The 23,084-nt window shown below is 43.8% G+C and overlaps 2 protein-coding genes across 4 annotated transcripts; one reads left to right on the plus strand and one right to left on the minus strand.

Annotated features, from left to right (window-relative positions):
• On the plus strand, positions 1-9,931 carry prmt8b (protein arginine methyltransferase 8b). Of its 3 annotated transcripts, none has more exons than XM_071538196.1 (10): positions 1-78; positions 799-1,017; positions 2,246-2,401; positions 3,615-3,678; positions 4,831-4,973; positions 5,285-5,372; positions 6,541-6,656; positions 8,463-8,613; positions 9,614-9,735; positions 9,837-9,931. In XM_071538196.1, exons 1-10 carry the CDS (start codon positions 10-12, stop codon positions 9,918-9,920), a joined length of 1,212 nt encoding a protein of 403 aa, XP_071394297.1. In that variant the 5' UTR covers positions 1-9; the 3' UTR covers positions 9,921-9,931. The 3 variants fall into 3 exon arrangements, with proteins under 3 accessions (XP_071394297.1, XP_071394295.1, XP_071394296.1); XM_071538194.1 differs by having other exon boundaries at positions 10-78; positions 793-1,017; XM_071538195.1 differs by having other exon boundaries at positions 10-63.
• Positions 9,932-10,879: 948 nt separating this feature from the next.
• Positions 10,880-22,995, minus strand: cracr2ab (calcium release activated channel regulator 2Ab). The gene is made up of 18 exons (XM_071538205.1): positions 22,906-22,995; positions 21,486-21,869; positions 20,191-20,302; positions 19,376-19,565; positions 19,069-19,215; positions 17,816-17,906; positions 17,553-17,648; positions 16,799-16,986; positions 16,207-16,278; positions 15,918-15,966; positions 15,734-15,816; positions 14,652-15,327; positions 13,986-14,124; positions 13,363-13,444; positions 12,881-12,995; positions 12,342-12,443; positions 11,954-12,030; positions 10,880-11,735 (listed from the first exon to the last, which is right to left on the minus strand). The coding sequence occupies exons 2-18, from the start codon at positions 21,636-21,638 to the stop codon at positions 11,648-11,650; spliced, it is 2,460 nt and encodes an 819-aa protein (XP_071394306.1). The 5' UTR covers positions 21,639-21,869; positions 22,906-22,995; the 3' UTR covers positions 10,880-11,647.
• Between the last annotated feature and the right edge of the window lie 89 nt (positions 22,996-23,084).

Consider the following 23,084-nt stretch of genomic DNA (forward strand, 5'->3'; position numbering starts at 1 on the left):
CCGGCTCTCATGGGACTGAGGCATTCGTCGCGTTGTTTGCTGCTACGGAGGAAGATGGCGGAGGCGGACAGCTCGGAGGTAAGGTCCTCGTGATGTCCTGCACCCGGTAATGATGGGACCGGGACAGTGTCAGTCTGCTTATTTTTTTGTGTATGATGACAAGTCATTTGATTTGAATATGATGTTTAATTTGCAATCTTTGTTTCGTTTGCGGTCAGCATCATCATCATAATCACATTTAGAGTCGGTGTTGCACTGATGGCGTGCAAGCAAAAAAAAGTGCATTTCTTAATCCGATGCATATTTTGTGGATGATATAATTAGACTTCCGTGATTGCATCATATTCTGACAATACTGATATTGCATGGAGAAGATTTGCACTGAGGTTAAGTGTTCGGCTCTGGTCGGCTTCACGGTTGGACCGCTATGTCCGCTGTCCTTGGTGCTGAAATGGAACCTGCATCCTTTACCGGCTCTTCTCTGTCTGTAGCACTACTGTAGCGAGTCTTGTGCCTGTGCTAAGACAAAAGCTATATATTTTAATGCATTATTGACCGGCCACTGTCTGATGGCTCTTGCCCACATTAATCTGGTCTCAGCCAGCTGCACAGCAACCTATAGGCGAGCTTCTGAATGAATCCACTCGCTCAGAATAGTTGCAGTGTCACTGTAAAAATTGCCTCCCTTGCAACACAATCCTCACTAAACGTTTGCTTTTTGCTTTCTTTCTTGTCTGTAATTTTTCTGAATTACTCTCTCCCTTTCTTTCTTTCTTTCCTTCTCCCTTAAAGCGGCAGCAGCCTGTCACTTCCCCCCACTCTCAGTCTGCCCAGCCCTCCCCGATGCCTAAACCAGTGCCTACTACCCACCACGTGCCCTGCGTCCCCCACACGCCTCATGTAGCAGCGCTGCCCACCTGCCCCGGTCGAGGCAAAATAGCCAAGTTCATCAGCCCGGAGGAAATGACATCACGGGACTACTACTTCGACTCCTACGCCCACTTTGGCATCCATGAGGTAGGCGGGCAGACAAGGTGTAGCCGGGGTAAGGCCGAAGTAAGAGGAGGACACCAGATCTTTTCCCATCTTAGATACTGATGCTCATTACCTCTGCCAAGGAGGTTGTGTTCGCCCCAGTTAGCTTGTCTGTCTGTCTGTCAGCAGAATATCTCAAAAACCTATGCACAGATTTCCATTAAATTTGGTGGACAGATCGGCCTTGGGCTAAAGAACAACTGATTAGATTTTGGTGGTGATCCAGATCTGGGATTTCTGGGATTTCTGGCATTAAGCGATGATCTTTTTTTTTGCCATAACTATTAAACTAATGGAGGTAGTAGGAGGTTTGCTGGGTCAAGAAATCAATTTAACATGAAATTTAAGTAATAGCAAAATATGTCTTTGGGTGTAATAGCAAGTTGGAGAATTGTTCTGCGTTGGCGGAGGCTTGTACTCTCCAAGTGCCTTCTAGTTCAGCAAAGAGGATGCTTTTCCTTCACCAACTATAGCACCATAACCAAGCATCTGCTGGGTATAGACAGTTCTTTTCCAATACCAGCCCATACTACTCCAAAAAGGAATACGGTCTGTGTCCTACCTTTACAACGCTCTACAGGGAACTGCTATATAAAATTGCAGAGCTATACCCCAGTTAATGACCTTGATCTGTGTGTGTGTGTGTGTGTGTGTGTGTGTGCATGTCTTGGGGTAAAACTGGAAAAGTTTGGGGACATATAGACCTTTTAACTAATGTCCATATTTAGTATGTGGGTCAGGTTTTTGTCTGCTTCCAGACAAAGAGAGTGTCCTGATTAGACGAGCGCAAAGAAAGAAGGGAAGAAAGTGGGATGTGTGAATGGGCTCAGGGAGATGGGTATCAGTTGGTCCCCAAAGGCTTTGTGTTGTAGTCCTGTCTATTTCAAGAGGCTTTGCGGCTGTCACAGAGGCTTTTGGCCTAAATACTGCCTTTCCTAGTTTTTTATACCATGCATTCTTATTTGCTCTGAATAAAATATTATGTATTCACACGCTGAGGAAGATATGAGTCCACCGCCCACCTCTGTCATACATAGTTGTATGTTTATTATGTAACGTTGTATGTGTATTATTTATTCATGTGAGCATTTGGTATGAATCATACTTGCAGTTCAACATAGCATTAATACTGGTTTATATGTGGTGCATTACTGCAGATTTCAGTTCCACATCCAAACTATTTCTCCCATTTTTTTCCCAATTGGAACAGGAGATGCTGAAAGACGAGGTGCGCACTCTGACCTACCGGAATGCCATGTACCACAACAAGCACGTGTTCAAGGATAAGATCGTCTTGGACGTGGGCAGCGGCACGGGTATCCTGTCTATGTTCGCTGCCAACGCTGGTGCCAAACACGTGTACGGGGTGAGGGTTGGTCTCCCAGACACACAGACAGACAGATCCACACTGAACACATACAAACACAGCAGAGTTTCCATTCTTATATACAATCATCCAACAGTCTCTGCTTTATTTTTTTTAAAAATCTTTTTGAAAGAAAAAAAAACCTTGCACCCATTCAGTGGCCAAATGAAATAGTGTATCTGGCTCGGCTGTCTCATTATCTCTCATCCATAGCCTTTCCTTCTCCTGCTCAGACAGTGTTTCGCAGAAACACACGAGGCAGATAATCAAGAACACACGGGCACGCACACGCACGCACACACATACACACTCATGTTTACTGTTCCAGCTCCTCTCTCCCCAACATTTGAAACAAGCAGCATCATTTCTGCGCCAATTATAAGCTAACATGTATCAGAACTGTCTTGAAATCATCCCTTTGTAGAATTCTTCTTGACGACCAGTCTTGTGGTTTCTGTCCAGAAATTGCTAATGTTTCATGCAGAAAGTCACACACACACACACACACACATGCAGAGGCAAAAGAAACAGCTGGCTCCCTTTAGTGCATGGTTGCAAGTCCCATTCACAACTAATAGATTACTGGCAGCAGCCCCCGCAGTTACGCATGATTCATATACTGTATTACACTTATGGATGGGAGAACGAAATGATGAATTAGTTATCATGCGGCACAGACATTAGAGCATCTGAGATGAGAGGCCAGGGACATTAGTGTTTAGATGGATTAGCAGAGGTTTGATTAAATTTGACCTTCCAATATTACCCTAAAGGTTAACCTACTGTATATGGGGAGGGAAAGTGCCAGCTAGCGCCCCTGCTGGTCATGTTCTTTCCTGAGAACACCATCACTCTTTTCCCCACTGAGGAGTACATATAATTTTTCATGAAATATTAACATCATTAAAACAGCCTTTTGTGAAAAGATAAGGTTATAAACGATGTGGACAATGATATTCATCGCAATAAACCTTCCAGTTTAAATTTAAGCTTTCAGCTGTCAGCATGCAGCCGTAATAAATAAATTACGTTGAAATGGAAACTAAATATGGGTCACATTTCATCCAGTACGTGTTGTAATATAATTTTATATTGAATTTCCTACGGAGGATTCACCGAGTTTTGAGCCACCAAGGGGCGACATGACCACTTCCCCTCTCTTTAGGTTCAGAACACACTGTAATCAAATCTATGGTTGTCCTTGTACCTACAGATTGAATGTTCAAGTATATCAGAATATTCAGAGAAGATTATCAAGTCTAATCACCTACACAATGGTAAGTACTACTAATTCTCCTTCACCTTCATGTGAGTAATTCCACAGAGCATATTTAACAGGATGCTGCCTGTTCAGAAAGCAGGGTGAAAACTAGAATGGGATACAGATCCAACTGGTTGCTGGTGAGGAAGATGAGTGGCAGAGAATATCTATCTATCTCTCTAGATGATTGTAAAACAGTGGGACAGAGACATCTGGGTGAGAAGTAGCACAGAAAATCAGCATATTTCCATCATTACCGTCACACCTCACAATATCAGTCACAGTTCTGATGGTTAACTGGCAGCTCGCCTCTGATGCTAAATAACTATAATCTCTGCCATCAATCAAAATTCCCTCGGTGGCGCTGATTACCATTGTAAAATGCCACCTTCAGATTCACAGATGGAGAACTGGCAACAGATGATGGGTATCATAACCCGAACATTTGGCATTAGATTCTTTTTGTTTCATCTGTTACATTTACATTTCAGGCATTTAGCTGATGGTGTTATTCATAGTGACTTACAATGAGTGCAACAGTGTCAATTCCTAGATCGTCAATTATAAGCAATGAACAATAAGGAGTGCAAGAATTAAAACTCCAATGCTAATATATGTAACAAATATTCCTGTCCCCTTAGAATGTTTATGTATGATAGAGAATAGCAGGCTAAAGAAAAAAAAAAGGAATTTTTTATTTATTTTTTTATTTTTATTCTATCTCTGTGTAACACTATAAACAGGTCAAAGGGGCCAAAGTGAAAGTCAGTCTCTAAAACCAGAGAAAGTGTTATCTTACACAACAAGAATAAATACACTATGATATCAGATGAGTCAGATGTCGCGTTTAGTAGAAAATATTCATCATCTCAAATAAGAGAAAATTCAGCTTCACTTACATACATAATGAAAAGCTTAAGGTGCAGGACATCAGAAAATCATAATGCAAGCATAAAGCATTGAGACATTAATTCAAATTTGCCCTTGCTCTGTGAAAGAGAACATATAAAACGTACATAAAGGCAGCAATTACACTGTGCAAATTTACAACAATCCCAAGGCATAAAAACAATGTCATCTGAGAGAAGAGGCACTGTCCGATTCGCACGAGTGTGGTTAAGGTGTCATGGAGTAATTTGTCGCCTGTTGTTTTGTCCCCCTCCTGCAGTCATCACCATCTTCAAGGGCAAGGTGGAGGAGGTGGAGCTGCCTGTGGAGAAGGTGGACATTATCATCTCTGAGTGGATGGGCTACTGCCTCTTCTACGAGTCCATGCTCAACACCGTCATCTTCGCCAGGGACAAGTGGCTGGTATGATGGGTGGGGTCGGTCGGAGGTGTGTGTGTGTGTGTATGTGTGGCTGGAAGGACCGCCTAAACACACCAGTAGAGGATGTGCTGTGTGTGTCTGCCGCCCAGATACTGAGGTCATACACACATGATCTGGTTTCCTACCTCAGCTACTGCCTGCAGGTTTTAAACTTGGCACTTGTGATCTTACGTTACACGCCAGGTGTGCGAACAATGGAGATGGCCTTTGTGTGTGTGTGTGTATGTGTGTGTGTGTGTGTGTGTGTGTGTATGTGTGTATGCATTGATATCTGAAGCCTTTCTTGTGCTCAGAAACCTGGAGGCTTGATGTTCCCTGACAGAGCAGCTCTCTATGTGGTGGCTATAGAGGACAGGCAGTACAAGGACTTCAAGATACACTGTGAGTAACTATGGGGGAGCTGTTGCTTTTTTTTTTTTTTTCAGTCATTGCTTTCTGTTTTATGTATTCTCCTCTCTCTGTGTCTCTCTCTCTCTCTTTCAAATGTGCATAATTAATAACCACAGCACAGATCAAGTGAAATCAAACACACACTCAAGTTACATGTAGAATCGTATTTCTACCAGTAAGTAATTAAGTAAGTAAAAGTTTATTTACGTAGCATATTTCCTACACAGAGAAACCCACTGTGCTTCACATAAAAGCAAAACTTTAACAATGGAAAAAGTACAAGCAATACAAATACACATATACATACAGTATATGCATTCGCACATTGAAAAAAAAGTGAGGTGTATTTATACATATATATGCAATACATGACTCCTCTAAACTCACTCCACATGCAATGAGCTGGAGAGTTGGAGTTAAGGCTCAAGGCACCAATGTAAATAACTCCCATTGTCAAACCTACTCTATGAGCCCTACTCTATACGTTTCTACTAGAAGGACGAGTTCAATTCACCTCCCGAATTCCATTACATCTACACACACACACACACACACACACTTTCACACAAACAAACTCAAAGGAATAGAGTGCAGCCAAACCCTCGCGCTGTCGTTTTTAGCTTCTCTGTGCGTCGGTGGCATATCCCACCTCCTCATCACACGGCCCTAGTGGTTTGGCCCAGTGACAGAGCAACGCGAAGGCGGCATGGACGGACACAGAGGGAACGGGGGAGGGAGGGATGGAGGGAAAGCCTGCTTGGTCCGCTTTCAGCCCAAAGTGAAGGAGGAGATGTGTTATAATAAAAGGCTGCCAGACACGGCGGAGGGGGTGGAGGAGGCCGGAATCTATTTCAGGAGGTCTTGTCTCTCTCCAGATAGGGGCTGGATAGACACAGAGAGAGTGAGCAGAGGGGGGGGCGGGAGGGGGTGTTCTTTCTGGCAGGGTTAAGAGCTCTCTGGTTTATTTTCTCCGCTACCTTTTTGTACTGACAGCTTGGCAGCAGCAGAGAGAACAGAGACTTTCGCTGCTTATGAAAACACAGAAATAAAGATAGCTCCACATGAAAGGCATGCCATGTGCATGCGTATTCAAGTGGGTGTTGCACTGTACGTGTGTGTGTGTGTGTGTGTGTGTGTGTGTGTGTGTGTGTGTTCACAGGGTGGGAAAACGTGTACGGCTTTGACATGAGCTGCATTCGTAATGTGGCCATCAGAGAGCCTTTGGTGGATGTGGTCGATCCCAAGCAGTTGGTGACAAACTCCTGCCTCCTAAAGGTTAGTGTGTATGTGTGTGTGTGCAAGTACATGCATGAATGTGTACGAATGTGCATGTGTACCCACCAACCATGTCTATTTTGTCTTTCATATCATGCTGTTTCATGCCTCGAAAGAAAGAGATCTGTGTTTGAGGTACATGCCCAAGCAAAGGAATCTTTAATCCTTTGTGCACAGTCACATGTGGATCCTAAAAACAGTCCGAGATAGTAATCAATCACCAAGCCTCTGAATATAGCCTTTCTCCTGAGCCTATTTTCTAGCACATAATAGAGGTTTCTGGAGAGCTGTGATACTCTGTGAGTCTGTTTCCATGCTTGAAGATACAACAGCGGCTTGTCTTTTCATCACACAAATGAACAGAGGAGAACGGCATTCAGGCAGACCACAGCTTTTCGCTCTTTCTCTTTCTCTCTCTCTCTTTCCATTGCCTTTTTTCTTTCAGTGCCCTTTGTCTGCGCTCCGTGACATTCTTCCTTCTCCGTTTCACTCTCCATTTTCGATTATCCTGTATCTTCATTCTTCTCACCAGCTCCTCTCTCATATCCATTTTGTAATCATTCCCTCATTTCTCACTCTTTTCTTCTTAATCGCTCACTCTTATCTTGCCCTTCCTCCTCTGTCACCTTCACTGAATTATACGCCGTCAGGCCTCACCAGTCTGAGTGAATAGGGACTTCTCTCCTCTGTGTGTGTGTGTGTGTGTGTGTGCGTGTGTGTGTGTGTGTGAGGGGGAAATGTCACACGGGAGTCATCAGTGGAAATGAAATGGACTCTCCACCACTTCAATAAGAACTGCCCTGCTTTTGTGTTCGGGGTTGGGTACTCGTTAGGTTGGATAGTGGTTTCTAGTGACTTATCTGGTGCTCTGCTAATTCACCATCCATCCATCCACTCGCTCACAGTCTCTCTTTCACATGCATGCAAGGCCAATCCACCCCTTCCCTCCGCCAGCTACTCAACCCCACCCATAATTCAAGCTGACACTCATAACTCACACATTGAAATTACAAAGGCACTCCCAGCGACTTTCGTTTTTTTTTTTTTTCCTCCCACAATTCGCTGTATATGACATTGGCCTGGAATCATTGGAAAGGACAGAGGTGTTAAATCACAATCTGTCACACTGATGCCACATGGCCGAGCTATCTGTAGCCCAATGGGCCGGGGCGAGATTAACAGGTTGCACAGTAAAATCCTCCCTGTCCTCTGAATACTCCCTGATTTGCATGCAGAGCAGAGACACAGCTGCTCCACACATATTCTGAGCCCGTTATGATGCCTAACAGGTAACACCTCAGTATGTGATACTTACATTTGTGGTCATATTTATCAATGCTCGATATAGACACGAGCAAGCACACATAGACACACAGACACTCCGTTCACTCACACACACACACCCTCCCTTGTAGACTTGATGAAGGACACCCACACAGCATGTGTACTGTGAGCAGGCTTCGTTTGCCTGGCATGATTCAACCTGTGGACTTTCACACACACGCACACACACACGCACACACTCAATAATCATCATGAATAATCAAAGATAGATTGACATAAGATTCCTCATCTATATATATATATATATATATATACACAGTATGCGTGTGTGTGTGTGTGTGTGCATGATGGAAGGGGGGGGGGGGGGGGGCAACTTGTGTGTCTGTTTCTATGCTTTCAATATTCCAACACAACATTGTAAATACAGGGATTGAAAAACAGTTGCGGACACAATGCTGTCTCCACAAACAAGTGGATTTCTCTAACATGCCATCTCCTGGGACGCTGTACCCTTTGCCCTAGGAGGTGGACATCTACACCGTGAAACCAGAGGACCTGTCCTTCACCTCAGCCTTCTGTCTGCAGATCCAGAGGAACGATTACGTCCACGCCCTGATCACCTACTTCAACATCGAATTCACCAAGTGTCACAAGAAGACCGGCTTCTCCACCGGTGAGGGAATACATAGGGAGTCATAGATAGTTTTCAGCTATGACTTTTGTAGATGTTATGAGTGCTCGTGCCTCCCCTAACCCTATGCTTTGTCTACAAACGACATCCGAAAAGTGCACTGAAAAGAGTAGAGAATAAACGAAGTGCATCAAGAGGGCAACCTCTTCTTTGCTGTAATCCGGTTTTCCCCTCCTGGCCCGGCCCACCCTACAGCAGCGAGCGAATCCCAAATTCCTTCTGAAGTCTTTGAGCATATGTTAGCATTGTGGCTGATCATTGTCTATTAAAACAGAGCGTCAACAGCTTAGCTCTCAGCTACACTCTGGCGGTGTTGCACGGGCCACCCCAGCGTTTGCACCGACGGAATCACCAGTCAGTTCTGGCAACATGGCGTCGAGAACTCCTATCACGGAGACAGTGATTAAGCTGTTATGTAAGCTTATGTTAATACATTCATGCACCCGGCGCTTACTGCTTACATAATATTGTGTAGAGGAGGTTCTATGTTTGGCTGTGTCTATTGGGCCTGAGGCTGAGCATCACTGAAGGAGTTCTCTCCCATCAGCCGCTATCTTTCTCCCACCGGGCGAGCCGATTTCACCGCTTTTTCCGTACATTTCTTTCATGTTAACGCACCCAAAGGCAGCTGAGAGCCAATCAAAACGGTTCCATTTTGTAAATCATGTAAATTCAGCGTACCCAAGTGTCAGACCAGGACTGGAATTGAATCCTGGCACTCAATTTCTAGATTTACTTCTTTTTCACTCAGCCTCTCTGCTCATCCTCAACCTTTTCCCCTTCATTTTCTTCCCATGCTCCCCTCATCTCCTCTGTCACCTCTTTCCCCATTCCATGCTCTTTCCCCCTTATTCTTTCCTTCGCTTAACATCCCCTCTTCTGTCTCCTTGTCTCATTCCTTTTCCTGTTGTCCTCTTGGTCCTGTATTCCTCCCTTTCTCTTCCCTCCTCCTCTCCTCCTCTCCTCCTCTCCTCCACTCCAGCTCCAGATGCCCCCAGCACACACTGGAAGCAGACCGTGTTTTACCTGGAGGACTACTTAACCGTCAAGAAGGGAGAGGAGATCTTTGGCAGCATTGCAGTCCGGCCCAATGAGAAGAACGTGGTAAGATAAGACAGGCAGAAGAGGCTGCACAGCATAGAATGAAACAACTTGAAAGCACATTTCGCCGTTAAATCCCTCAGTTGTTATTTCATCTTTTGCAGCGCGACCTGGAGTTCACCCTGGAGCTAGACTTCAAAGGACAGCTATGCGAGACAGCCATTTCCCACGACTATAAAATGCGCTAGGAACGACGAGGCTACGATGTGGACCCATCCTCAGCCCCTCTGGACACAGCTTGAGAGGGGGAGGGCAACAGGCTCCGCGAGAAGTGCTCCGATTGGCTGGCAAGGGCGACCAGACGCATCTGATTGGATTCCATCATGCCAGCACCTAAGCGATGTCATCAGAATAAACAAGTTAACTATGAGCAATAGTGCCATCATCTGTACCAACTTGATTGCCTTGGGCACGTCGTTGAATGTAATATCCTAAATGAACTTGAGTTTTTTTCCTCACTAGTTTCTGGTTTTAATTATTTCGAGTGGAACAGAGAAAAGATGAGCGTTTATATTGTAGACAAAGCAAATTGAAGAGCATTGCTAAGAGGGTTACAGCACAGTCATTCAGTGTTTTTCCTTCAGTCATTTGAAGATTTACCCTGTATATTTGGATACAGTCTACCGTAATTCATTGAGTGTTTTTTTTCTATTATTTATTATTTGCATGTGAACGTTTTTGTTTCCCGTTGTTTTCAGAAAGGTGTGAAATGTGATTTTATTTATTACTTTAATTGAAGATTATTCAGATCTACTGTACTTTGGTGCCAGAGTTAAATAGAACAATGCCTCAGAACGGTAACAAATACAAATGCAATATGTCATATACCATTTTGTTTTGGAAATCGAATGAACACACAGGATGACGGCGAAAGATCAACAAGATGATGAATAAAATAACAAAGAATTACAAAGTAAAGAACTTAGTCACATTTTTCTCACTTGTGATTTTCATTTAAAACTGCCATTTTAATGAATTCCAAGTTGATTAATTTATTTCAGTATTAGTTTCACCTAAAAAGATGATTACATTCAAGTGTTCTACACGAGTTAAATAGAGAGAAAGAGAGACTTGAAAGATAATGTTCATTTATGAAAAGCTATAATCATACACTTAAAAGATTATTTTTCATATTTTTCAAATTCTTTTCTGGGTGAAAGATTCCATCAAAATGAAATCCTAATTATAATACAGAATATATTTTTATTTTAAAGCTTATTGACAGCACTACTGTGATTTCCTAAATGTTAACACAGCATTATTTACAGAGAGGGAATGGTGCGGGGTGCCGTGCCATTGTTCTGACGGCCCATTAGTCCGAAACCCCAAAAGTCAGAAAACTCTGTGCCTGGCTCCATCCACAACCGTGGCTTCTGACAACCTTGACCTTAACCTCAGTGACCCCATGCCTCAACCCAACCACCTCCGGGATAACGGGCTGTCGGACAAATGGGCTTTCGGTCCAATGGGTGGACATTTTTCGGGACTATTGGGGTTTCGGAATAATGGGCCGTCGGAACAATGGGAAGTCCCCTGGTGCAGCACCTTACTTAGCTACCTGATTTGAGCCTTGTTATTTAAACCCGACAGTGGTTTTAATTTCCACATGGGCAATGCAATCCTGGCATGAGTTACAAATTTAGGCCAACTTCATGTTGCCTTCAATATGTATTTCCACGCCAAAAGTAAGACCACCTGTTGAAAGACACAATTTCAATCCATGATAAGGTCTCTCTAGTGTCAGAGAAACCCAAAGTCCAACAATGCTTTCATTGTTGTCTTCAGACGTTGCTAATCCGATGTCCAGAAGTGACGGTATGATTTCACTTGTGTCCTCAGTTTTCTAGTTCCAAACCCAGTACAGTGAGTGTAGGTTCTCCCAGAGTTCTACCCCGCTTTGTCTGTCAGCGTGTCTTTACTTGCAGCAGGCTTTCCTCCTTATGGGCTGGGCGCTGAGTATGATAGTTGTATCTCTCACCCTGTCCTCCTGCTCCTTTAACACTCTGAGTAGAGACAGAGAGAGAGAGAGAGAGACAGAGAGAGAGAGAGAGAGAGAGAGAGAAAGAGAGAGAAAGAGAGAACACTATAAGAGCCAAAGATGCTAAAACAAGAGATCCATTCCTCACTAGGGAAAAGGTCTTGGATCTTCAGTTTCCTTGCCTACATTTTTGTCATAGGCCACATTTATAAATTTAGTTTATTGGCAAGGTCTTGTTCTTACCTGGCCAGGTGCGTCAGGGACTCTGTCACGTTGTTGCCGGTGTAGGCACTGACCTCATAGAACATCACCTTGTGTTCCTACACAGGATACACACACAAAGTAGTCAGACACACTGGTGGTCATGAGCAGAACTGCAGATAATCGCATCTTTGGTTTGAGTTCATATCACAATTAGAAAGGCTTGCTCTGGATCGAGAACAGGCTTCAATGGCTTCAATTGCATTATGATCATCTTTTGTTAAAGGAAAACATTATTAATAGAAATGGAATTGCTTCATGGCAGTTGTAATCATCTTTTTGAGTGGAAACGTGGAATAAAATACACAAGTACTTCAAGAGAAAAAAACATTCAGCATCAGTTATCTGTGAGCTTTGAATTCAAACCCACATAAGCCAGTAGCTCAGCTTCTTTGAAGGACACCTCCCTGTCTCCATCCATATCCATTTTGTTGCCCAGCAGGAGGATGGGGATGCCTTCTCCTGCATCCTCCTGGGAAAATAAAGGGCAAAGGGCAGATTCATATGCTGCTGAAATATTGTAAGTCCATTGTTATCTATATGAATCTGTGAATATTTAAAATGTCATGAGTACCAATGAGGCAGTGATCAGTCACGTGATGCATAGTGGAGACTATGTATTCTCAAATTGCATTTATAATTTAGTAGACTGATGCAACAATACAAATGGTAATACACAGAAACTCTTTGATGACTAAAGATGAAAGATTTTTATATGCATGAAGTAAGACAGAGTTAGACCTCTGAAAACAAGGAAAGTAAGACAGTAAATAAAAGCAAGGAGTCAACACTTGATAAATACTACACTACAATCTCATTATTCAACTCAAGAAGAAGCCTTAGAGTCTGTGTTTGTTTCATAGTTTCGTAGTTTGTTTGTTTCCTTAGTGTTAGGTTCAAAGGTCAGACCTGGACATTGGCCAGCCAGGGTCGCACGGCCTTGAAGCTCTCCTCCACCGTGACATCATACATCACCACCACGCCGTCCGCCTTGCGAAAGAATTGCTTGGTGATGCTGCGGTACCTGTGTCAAATCAGTGAGTCAGAAACTTGATTGATATCACACCAAAAAGACTGATGTCCTGTCCACAGCTGTGGGACTGAGGTACTGGCAAACTGCAGCAAAATTATGTCCAAAAACCTGTCTGCACACAATCATTCATAGACTGACTCTGGGTATGCACGTCTTATTATGAATCTGTTAATTACATCTATTGATTATTTTATTGATTTTGTGTAAAAGAAATGTTCTTAGTCAACCTTAGCTTAAGTCAACTGGCAATTACACATTTTAATTTTAGATTTGAGACAGGATTGAAATGCCATGTGGAAGTGACCTGTGCTCACATGGGGATTAATTGTTTGTAGTCTACAAATAACTGGTCTCTCACCTCTCTTGTCCTGCTGTGTCCCAAAGCTGCATGGCTACCTGTGCGTTGTCCAGGGTTAGAGTCTTCACACTGTAGTCAATACCTGGTTAAGTTCCACATAAACAAGTTACCACCAATGATTTGTATATTTTGGAAGGTTTTTTGTTTGTTTTGTGGCATAAATTGTGCTTGAAGGATAAAAACTACAGTTATATTCACATACTTTCTTCTTCTTTCCTCAGATGCTTTGAGGTAAAACCCATGAATGACCACTAGAGGGCAAAGCTGATGCCGATTGTGTTTGCCTCGTGTCAGAGGAGGGGGGGAATAAAACGGAGATAACACGCATGGCTCAAGTGAGGATTGGGAAAGATGAAAGCGAGGAGAAAAATTTATCAGAAGTGACATAATCTGCGGTACAATGTGTGCCGCGGCTCTGAGACAGGCAGTGTGACTTCACAAGCCCTTTCATGTGATGCTAAGTCGCTCTCCGATCTTCTGTGCTAGCATCCACACACAGACACACACATACATACACACGCACCGTTCAAAAGTGTTACACAGCCCATGCACCTTATCCTCAAGATATACGTCACATGCACACACACACACACACAACATTATTACAACGTCTTTATTCTCACCCACAGTGGCGGAGGTGGAGGGGTGGAAACGGCCCTCACAGAAGGAGCGCAGCAGTGACGTTTTGCCCACACTGGAGTTGCCAACCAGCACCACCTTGAACAGACGGTCAGGAACAGCCATTGCCCCTTCTATTGCCCTCTGATGGAGATACAGTACAGGCAAAGGCCAAGACAGCGAGAGAGGGAGAGAGAGAGAGAGAGAGAGAGAGAGAGAGAGAGAGAGAGAAAGATGAAGAAAAGAATGTGAATCAGATTGCCTTTAATCATTTGAGAAGTCCATCAGCGATCCCAGAAAATCCATCTAAGCTCCATCTTTGAGAGAGCTGAAAGGCGCTCGTCTTGTGCTGCTGGGTTTATCAATATGGATTTGCTGGTATGACTTCACTAATTTTGATGTTTATTGGATCCTGCACCCAACCTGAGAGACTCTGTATTCTATGTTGAGTTGTATGCGCTTCTTCTCCCACAGATAATGCCGTGTTTTGGTTCAGATGTTCAGATCAGATAGTATGAATGAATTCCCCTTCAGCTGCTAGTAACCATGGGTTTATTTAATTATTGATACTTCTACATTCAGAATGTAGCTTCTGAAATCAAATGTTGCTGCCCTAGTGGAGTCAGAGCTGGAGTTTTTGCCTCTGTAAAGCGGCTGAGCTGTGAACGTACATGCTGGGTCTCCTTGCCGACAGGCTGTCCTCTGGGAGACATGGGGGTCTTTTTCGTTCTGGTAAAGCGGGATTTCCTCGCCGACGGGGGTGCTGCTGACACCGGGACGTGACTGGAGGGCAGGGTGGTGGGGGGCTCTGTTGCCATGACAGCGCTTGCTTCGAGATCACTCTGCGCTTCGTCTTCCTCCTCCTCGTCCTCATCATCTACCTCCTCTTCCTCCTCACTGAGCTGGTGCAGCAGGGGTTGGGGCCCCCCGTGGAGAAGGTGGGGGAGATGGTCCTCCTCGATGGAGATGACCCGGCGGAGGGGCCATCCGTCCGGCGGGGCGTCCAACACCTCCTCCTCTACCCCAGGCTTCCTTTCCAGCTCCGCCTCCTTCGCTCTCTCCCTGTCTGTCTCCATCACCCTCTTAGCGGAGGCCATCTTGCCAGGCGGCTTTTTAGCTTTCGTCTTCGCATCATGCACCTTGGGTGGAGCGGGGCTGGCGTAGCCGTTGGCTAAGCCGAGGTTTTTCTTTGCTGCGGGTCGTTGTTGACACACGGGGACCCTGGTGGTGGAGGTGGTGGTGGAGTCATCCTCGCTGCAGGAGGAGGAAGCAACAAACACGATTTGAAGGTGCTCTATAGGCAAGGCCTCCAGAGACTGGTAGGACCCATCCACCAGCAGTGGGGCTCTTTGGAAACAGAGGAGAAACAGAGGATATATCATCAGTTCACTTGACTGAGATGAAAATCTGGAGTCTAGGCATAGTAGGCACTGATTGACAGTATGCCAAAATCCATCTGATTTCAGTCTTTCCAGTCTTCTCAACTAAAATGTTAATTTAGTTGATTGTTGTTTGTGTAGATTGTACATGATGTAAAAAATGTAATTTTGAAAAATCAGAATATTGCAATAAAAATAAAGTAAACCACTATCGTGCCTCAGGCTCTTTTGATATCCTCTGTTTTTCCTCCTCCAATACATGGTAATGATTTTTTTAGTCACATCATGAGGGAGGAAAGTCTTATCTTTTCAAACTTGAAAGAATCTGACAGGGGTGATTTATGTTAAGAGTATTTGGAAGATAAGTGAATTACCTTTTTGCTGGCTGGCTGGCATCATCGAATAAATCGGCTAGGCCCGCCCTCTGCTTCTGCTTCTTTCTGAGCGAGGTTCGAGGCTGATTTGAAGAAAGGGGATGATACATTGATATTTTATCAGTCAGGTAATGCCATGATAGATACTGGTGCAATGCAATTTTAGATCAAATTGTATACTCACCACACCACAGCATATGTCTCGCTCATCTTTTAAATGTTTGTTCATCTCTCTGGGTAGATTGAAAAAGCAAAGAAAAACAGATTTGTAAATATAGCACATCTTTATGTGTGTGTTTGCATATGTGCCCGACCTGAGGCTTTGCAAACCCTTTTAACTTTGGTGCCAGATTGGGGAAGTTTGCCAACTGGCACACCGACGTGCCAAACAGATTAAAACAAATCCTAAGAATTATTCACAACTGCTACCCATGAACCAGGTCTGACATGTGCTCATGGGATGTTGGTCTTACCTGAGGAGGTCAAGCTGTTTCATGAGACTCTGTTTCTCTCTCTGCAGTCCTTCAGTTACTCTGTACATTTCCCTGGAACAAAATAGGACACGTACTCAAGACTGAGATGGCAGACAAACACTCAAGTCTCAGCCTTCATCAACAGACTGTTCAGTGAGAAACATCAGGGTGTGTGTTTATGTGTGCGTGTGTGTGTGTGTGTGTTGAAATAGCAAGGTGTATGAAAGAGAGTGGGTACATCATGAATGTGTTGTGTGAGTGCGAAAGAGAGAACGTGATGAGAAGTGAGTGAAAGTGGAACAGAGTATACATGTATGTGTGTTTATGTGTGTGTGTGTGTGTATGTGTGTTAGTGTGTGTGTGTGTTAGTGTGTGTGTGTGTGTGCTTGTAAACCAAATGTCCTCACAAGGATAAAAAAAATAGGAAAAAAAATTACTAGTCCTCACTTCTTTAAGGGGTTATTTTATGGTTACGGCTTGGGTTTAAGGCTAAGGTTAGAATCAGTAAGGGTGACAGGGTGTAGGCCCTCAGAAGTATAGCAATACAAACATGTGTGTGTGTGTGTGTGTGTGAGTGAGTGTGTATACCCACATCTCCTTCTCCTGGTGGAGCCGAGTGGCCTGCTCCTGCAGCATGGCCAGCTGCTCCTGGGCCAGCGCCAGCTCCTGCATGGTGCTCTCCAGCTCGCGGGACAGCTCATCGTTGGTCATCTTCAGCTTGACGTTCTCCACGCGGCTCTCCTGCTTCTCGCTGCTCAGCTCGTTGCACTGGAGCTCTAACTGAAGGAGGGATAATCACAACAGCGAATATGCATGAGTAATGAGTGAGTTTCCATATTCCAGTGAGAGGAACAAGCATGAGTGCTCTTTAAATCCCCACTCCACAGCACTTCTTAACTAGGGATTATGGTGAGGAACAATAGCCAAACACCCACTTTCCCAAAAGCACACACACACTCTGACTTCAGTATATGGACATCATGTGGACTTGTACCTTTATACAGGGTTATGGACCTGTGTTTTCATGTTTTAACATTTTATTGTGTTGATATTTACTGTCTAATATTTTAGCTGTTTGCACAGACATTTATTTTGTATCTCATGCTCCAGTAATAACAACACAACAACCATACCATCCACTGTGTCTTGTGATGTCTTGTGTTATCTTCTCATGTCTTCTCTCATCATTTCTTACATCAATATACATGAATGTACAAACGAGTTCTACAGAGCAATCGTTTTCAAAGGAATGATTGACGTCTAAATGTAAATGTCTCTACGCAGTGTACTACAATATGATGGTAATTCAATTAGATTTGTGGGAGATACTGTCCATCTCCACTCACCCTTTTCTGCTTCTGGAAGAGCTGCTCCAGCTCTCTCTCCTTTGAGAACAGTTGGTGCTCCAGGTCCTGGCTGCGCACATGGAGTCGCTCAGAGTCCTGGATGGCCAGAAGAGGAAAAGGTTAAAGGTCACAGGTTTAAGGATTTAAGGACATGTCGGCTGTTCAAACCTGTGACCTTCTGTCTGTGCTGTTAAAAAAATGACACTGTGCAGCTAGAGGAGGTGGTGCTTTGGTGAGGTTAGTTCCGATTTGAGCACTTGTACCTTAACTCGCAGCCTGTCCTTCTCATTTTTGATCTGCGCCTCCATCTCCTCATATAAGCGACGGATCTCGCTGTCATGTGTTGCTGCCTTCCTGTAATGAGGCACAGTGATAATCAATTAAGTTAATTAATTTGGTCGATGGGGAAGTGTCTAAAAAAAGACATATGACATAATGTCTGGAAACAGAAAGGCATTATTGTCTAGGTTGAGCTTACAGGAGTGTTTTTCCGTCTGTATCCATAATCAGATGTAAATATTGCTGCCTTGAACACACAAACACACACACACACACACACACAGAGTAAAGCAACTGAGCTTCAGATTCAAAAGCATACCGAGTGGTATTTACGTTCTCTCTGACAACCTTAAGATCTAAACATCCAATTAGTAAGGTGTAGAGGAATAACAAGCTGTTACGCAGTACCATGAAGTGCCATGGGAAAAGCACTGTGTGTAGGATAAACAAGCAATACACACACACATATACACACACAGACATCTGCAAGTTGACATTATCTTCAAACATGCTGCTGTGCATATCGTGGGAGTAAAGCTAATAAATATACTGACCAAGATATATTATCATTTTGGCTACTTTTCATGTCTCGTCAGGCATAACATGAATGGATTGCCACACCAGTGGAAGGCAGTCAGACTTCAGAGTGCGCCTCAAGATTAGTGGTCATTTGACAGGGATAAAGGAGTTGTTCTATAGAGAATTACAGATAAGTCCATGCAAACACTCTCAGGCTGCAGGCCCAGCATATGGCTGCAATATAAACACACACAACCCCACAATTATGTCACTGCTTCTATAGCTAATGAGAGAGAACAACATTTAGTTTCTGTGGTGCAAAGGTACTTAAACGCTTTAAGTGTGGGACCCAATTGAGAAATTTAGCCTTTCACCCCAGGATCCACACTCACTGTTAATATTGTTATGCGGGTCCCGACCCATCGTCGCTGCATTAGGGACTTATGGCTTAGACTGTATTCACATTTCTTTCTTTTGTCCCTGAATGTACTTTCTACATCCATTCTTCTGTGTCTTCTGATCATTTGTTAATTTCTTCCTTCCTTATTCCCTCTCTCCTCTCCTTCCTTTCACCCTTCCTTCTTTCTTTTCCCATCCCTTCTTTCCCATTCCACTCCAAATCCAAATGGGCACTTCAAGTTAGTGGTCACAGGACTGAAACACTACTAGTAGGTGCTCATCTAGTTTGTTTGTCGAGAATGCATGTGTGTCGTCCCACCTCTGGAGGGCGCTCTCCATCTCCTTCTTCTCCTGGTGGGCCTCTTTGATCTGGTACGTGACCCTGGCCAGGAACTCCTCAAAGTTGGACAGCAGGTGAGGCTCGTCCTTCCTCAGCTGGGCCCACAGGCTGCGCACCTCGCCTGAACTGGAGAGAGGGCGTGTATGGGGGAGAAGAAGAAGAGAGAGAGAGAGAGAGCGAGAGAGAGTGCAGTGTGCACGTTATATGCATAGGACTACAAACATGTTTTCTGATATTGTAATTTTCAGTGACTGCACATGCACAGTTTTGCAGTGGTAAGACTCACTCCTCAAACACGTTGCTGGCCCCCAGGCTATCCAGCAGCATGCAGAAGTGTTTCTCTTCATCGTCTTCTCCTCCTGCCAGCTTGGCATCCCATTGGCTCTGGTACAGGGCTTCCTTGGCCCTCAGACCGGAGCCAGGGGCCGGACTTTGGTCATCAGCCACTGAGATCCTCCGGCCGTGCAGGAACTGACCTGAGGACACACCCACAGGAGGGAGCCACGGGGCCATTTTTAGATTTTGAATGTCATTTTTCAACAGATTTTAATTGGAGATAACTACTGGAAAAAACAAATAATACTAAAAATACTGCAGGAAAGTGATGTGCGCTATGTAAAAATAAAAATGAAAATAATAACAGCCAAACTCTGACAGTCTGCTATGAGCCAAATTCAACCCATGCAGTCATAGTACACCGATGGTTTCCAGGAAAACAATTTCATCAATTTAATCACTGGGGAGCATTCTGAGTATTCGTTGTGCTTTAACCATAGACACAGTATTCAAACAGTAGTCCAAATAACTCTTAGCACTTTTTGTTCCAGCCTCTGTTTTGCTGGAGTACCAGCAAAACAGTGAGTACCAGAAAGTTTATATTATTTGATATTGATTTAGTATACTTTTCTGACTGACAACTCTGAATTATCCTGATGCAGTTAACTCCACCTATCTGGTACCCCAAGTAGGTTAATATAAATGCTAGGAATTTTCTGTAAATGCCATTTGACACAGGTCTGATAGACAGTGAGCTCTTAACAACTTCAAATCAAAGCAACATGTGTGATGCAATCTAAAGACATCGAACGGCAGGGAACCTACTGAATCTAGAGGAGAATGCCTCCAGCGTGAGGTAACCGGTGCGGTCTGTATCCAGGGAGTCAAACACATCCTCCAGCTCTTCTGCAGACAGAGGCAGCTCTCTGTGGAGCCTCTGCCAGGAACACATAAACACACACAGACGGGACGTTTCAATTCCACCCTACTCAGCTCGACTGCACAAATGCTGGGTCTTTGTCTGCACACCATCTATCAGCCATACAAAGCATAACACATAGTGGAATATGGATGTGTATTGGGGGGTTAGAATAGAAAGACGAAGCCATCTCACGGTGGATTTCCACTGACTTCATGCCAAAAGTATACAAACTACATTTTGCTAGTTTCTTATATGGCATTATCATTTAACTAAATACATTTTGTACAGCAAATATATTTAAGGCAAGTCTGTGGGTGTGGGTGAAGTCTATGATGTATGATTGTATGATTCTATGTATGATTTCAGTATTACTAGTACTTTCAGCACACCTTGCATAGAGTAAACAGGCATAAATCTGTTCTTTTTTGAAGAGGCTGTTTTGTGTGCAGCTGTATGGACCTTTTCTTGGAAACCCTCCACACAAACAACAGCAACAAAAGGGCCTGCTCTTAACTAATTGAACACCCAGCTTGGACATTGTTAGTGCTTTGAAGAGCTTGTGTATGTGTGTGTGTGCATTATTCATGCATGTGTTCTTAGCCAATGAAATGGATGTGTGTGTGCGAGTGAGTGAGTAAGAGACTAACCCTCACCGCTGAACCTATATTCATAAACATTGCCATCAATGGTGCTACTCCACCACTTCAGCGTCTGCTTCAGTGGGTGGAGTGGGTCTCTAACAAAGGTGATACACCGTGAAAAAACACCTCAAGAGTGGAGAGTAAAAAGACAACTATGACAGCATGAGCCTGCCACTCACTGTCATTAAAGCACCAAAGGACACTAAATTATGCGGCAGATAAAAGAGGTTTGGAGCATTTGCTTTGAGTATTCACGCATGTTAAGAGAGAGAAAGAATGAGAGAGACATCAACTGAGCAAAAATGAAAATGAAAATGAAAAAAAATGAAAAAACTATCTACTCCTGTCCCCTAATATATATATATATATATATATCCATCCATAGACTCCTGCTTTATTGGTAGGATCTCCAATAGTGTGTAAGTAGAAGATCGTTGGACTCTGGGACTTTAGGCCTGCACCTATCCCATCTCACTCTATCCCCTCTCCTTGTAAACACACATACATATACACACACACACACGCATGCCACACACACCCAGCCATCCCTCTCTGACCCTCATATCGGTGCGGGTGATGAAGCCTTTGCCCTCCATGTCGCAGGTCTGGAAGAACTCCTTGGTCTTGTCCAGCAAGGCGATGCGGCCCCAGTCCGAGCCCCTTCTGTCCGAGCTCAGTCCGCAGCCGTTCACCCTGCTCTCCTCCTCCATCTCTGGGACTCTTTAAGGACACTCAAAGAGTTGTGGTGCACAAGTAGTGTGTAACTCAGTGGCAGTGCAGAGGGGAATCAGACATGGCCCCCTAACTGGCCCAGTATCCAGTGCGTTAGGGCCCTCGCAGTCACCATGACGACAGAGACAGGAAGCAGCATCAGATGAGGAGACCACAGATGAGTCGGTGGCTTGTTAATGTAAACAAAGCTGGTTTGGCGTTGCAGGCTCCTATTAGACGGAGAGAAACACTCTAAATATATGTAGCATTTAAGTTGGATCTACACATAAACTGACATGAGAAGACAGTGTCTTTGAGAAAGCTAATAGGAAAATGTCTGCTTACACAAGTTATCAGAAAGATAATGCAATACTCCTGTGCTTGTTACAGCGGTACACTACTTCCCTTTTCTTAATAAGCCAGGAACAAGCAACTGAGAATGGCATGTAAACATAGTGTAAAGGATTATCTTAATACCCCGCCATACAGAACACATGACAGCGTAATGCCTGCAAGACTGCGAGGGCCATTTCAAGAGGCACAGCCACACATGAATTCCATGTTGTATTTTTCTGCTCTTTCTCAGTGGTTTCTTGTTTTCATCACAACTTCATATTGGCCCGATGACTCAAACCAGGCTTTGAAGTATCTACTTGTCATATGTCTATTGAGTGACGGCACTTCAGTTTGTCTTGTCAAAGATACGCTCATTGTGCTTCAAACACCAAGCGCAAGATGAGATGCAGATAAGTGGTTTTGTGGTCAGATGTACCAACTCACCACTTGTCATAGTAAACATTTTGCTGTAATGGGAGGGGAGGCCTCAGGCTTTGTAGTGAGATGAAAACAATTTGATTTTTAACAAGAATATAAAGTAGACTCAATGTTTAAAACTTGACACTTACAATGTCTTATAATGCCTCCAAAGGGCGTCTTCCTCTTTGAACACAAAATACATTCCCTTATCAATAGACCATATGAATGTATCTTACCCTCCACAGTATAACCTAACTACTCAAGAAGTAAACAACTTTACTCCTCTATAATTATTAATAAATATGATAAATAAAAGCTTTCTGGCATTCACTGAAAACTTGGGCCTACCTGTACAACAGTTATGAAACTTGAGCAAGTCCATTGCGGCTATTTCAGTGTAACTAACAACATTAGTTAGCACATCATCAAATGTTCAGCCTTACCATACTTTGCAGTGTGCTAGACATCAATTCTTTGAAAAAAAAACAACAAACAGAAAGATGTTCTTACCTTTTACAAACGATAACCACAAGAAACTGAACCCTTTTCCTCTCTCAATATCAACAGAGCAGCTATCACGCTTTCTATTTAGGAAGTCTTGCCTCAGATGAACGTTAGAGAAGTCATTCTGCAACCATGTGATGTCATGAGGCAGCGGCCTGGGGCTTTTCAATCTGCACAGTGAGAGA

This window comes from Centroberyx affinis, unplaced genomic scaffold (genome assembly GCF_046629955.1).
Source record: "Centroberyx affinis isolate AG114_WGS23_722 - 3 ecotype Tasmania unplaced genomic scaffold, CSIRO-AGI_Caff_v1 ptg003223l_1, whole genome shotgun sequence".
NCBI classification, from domain to species: Eukaryota; Metazoa; Chordata; class Actinopteri; order Beryciformes; family Berycidae; genus Centroberyx; species Centroberyx affinis.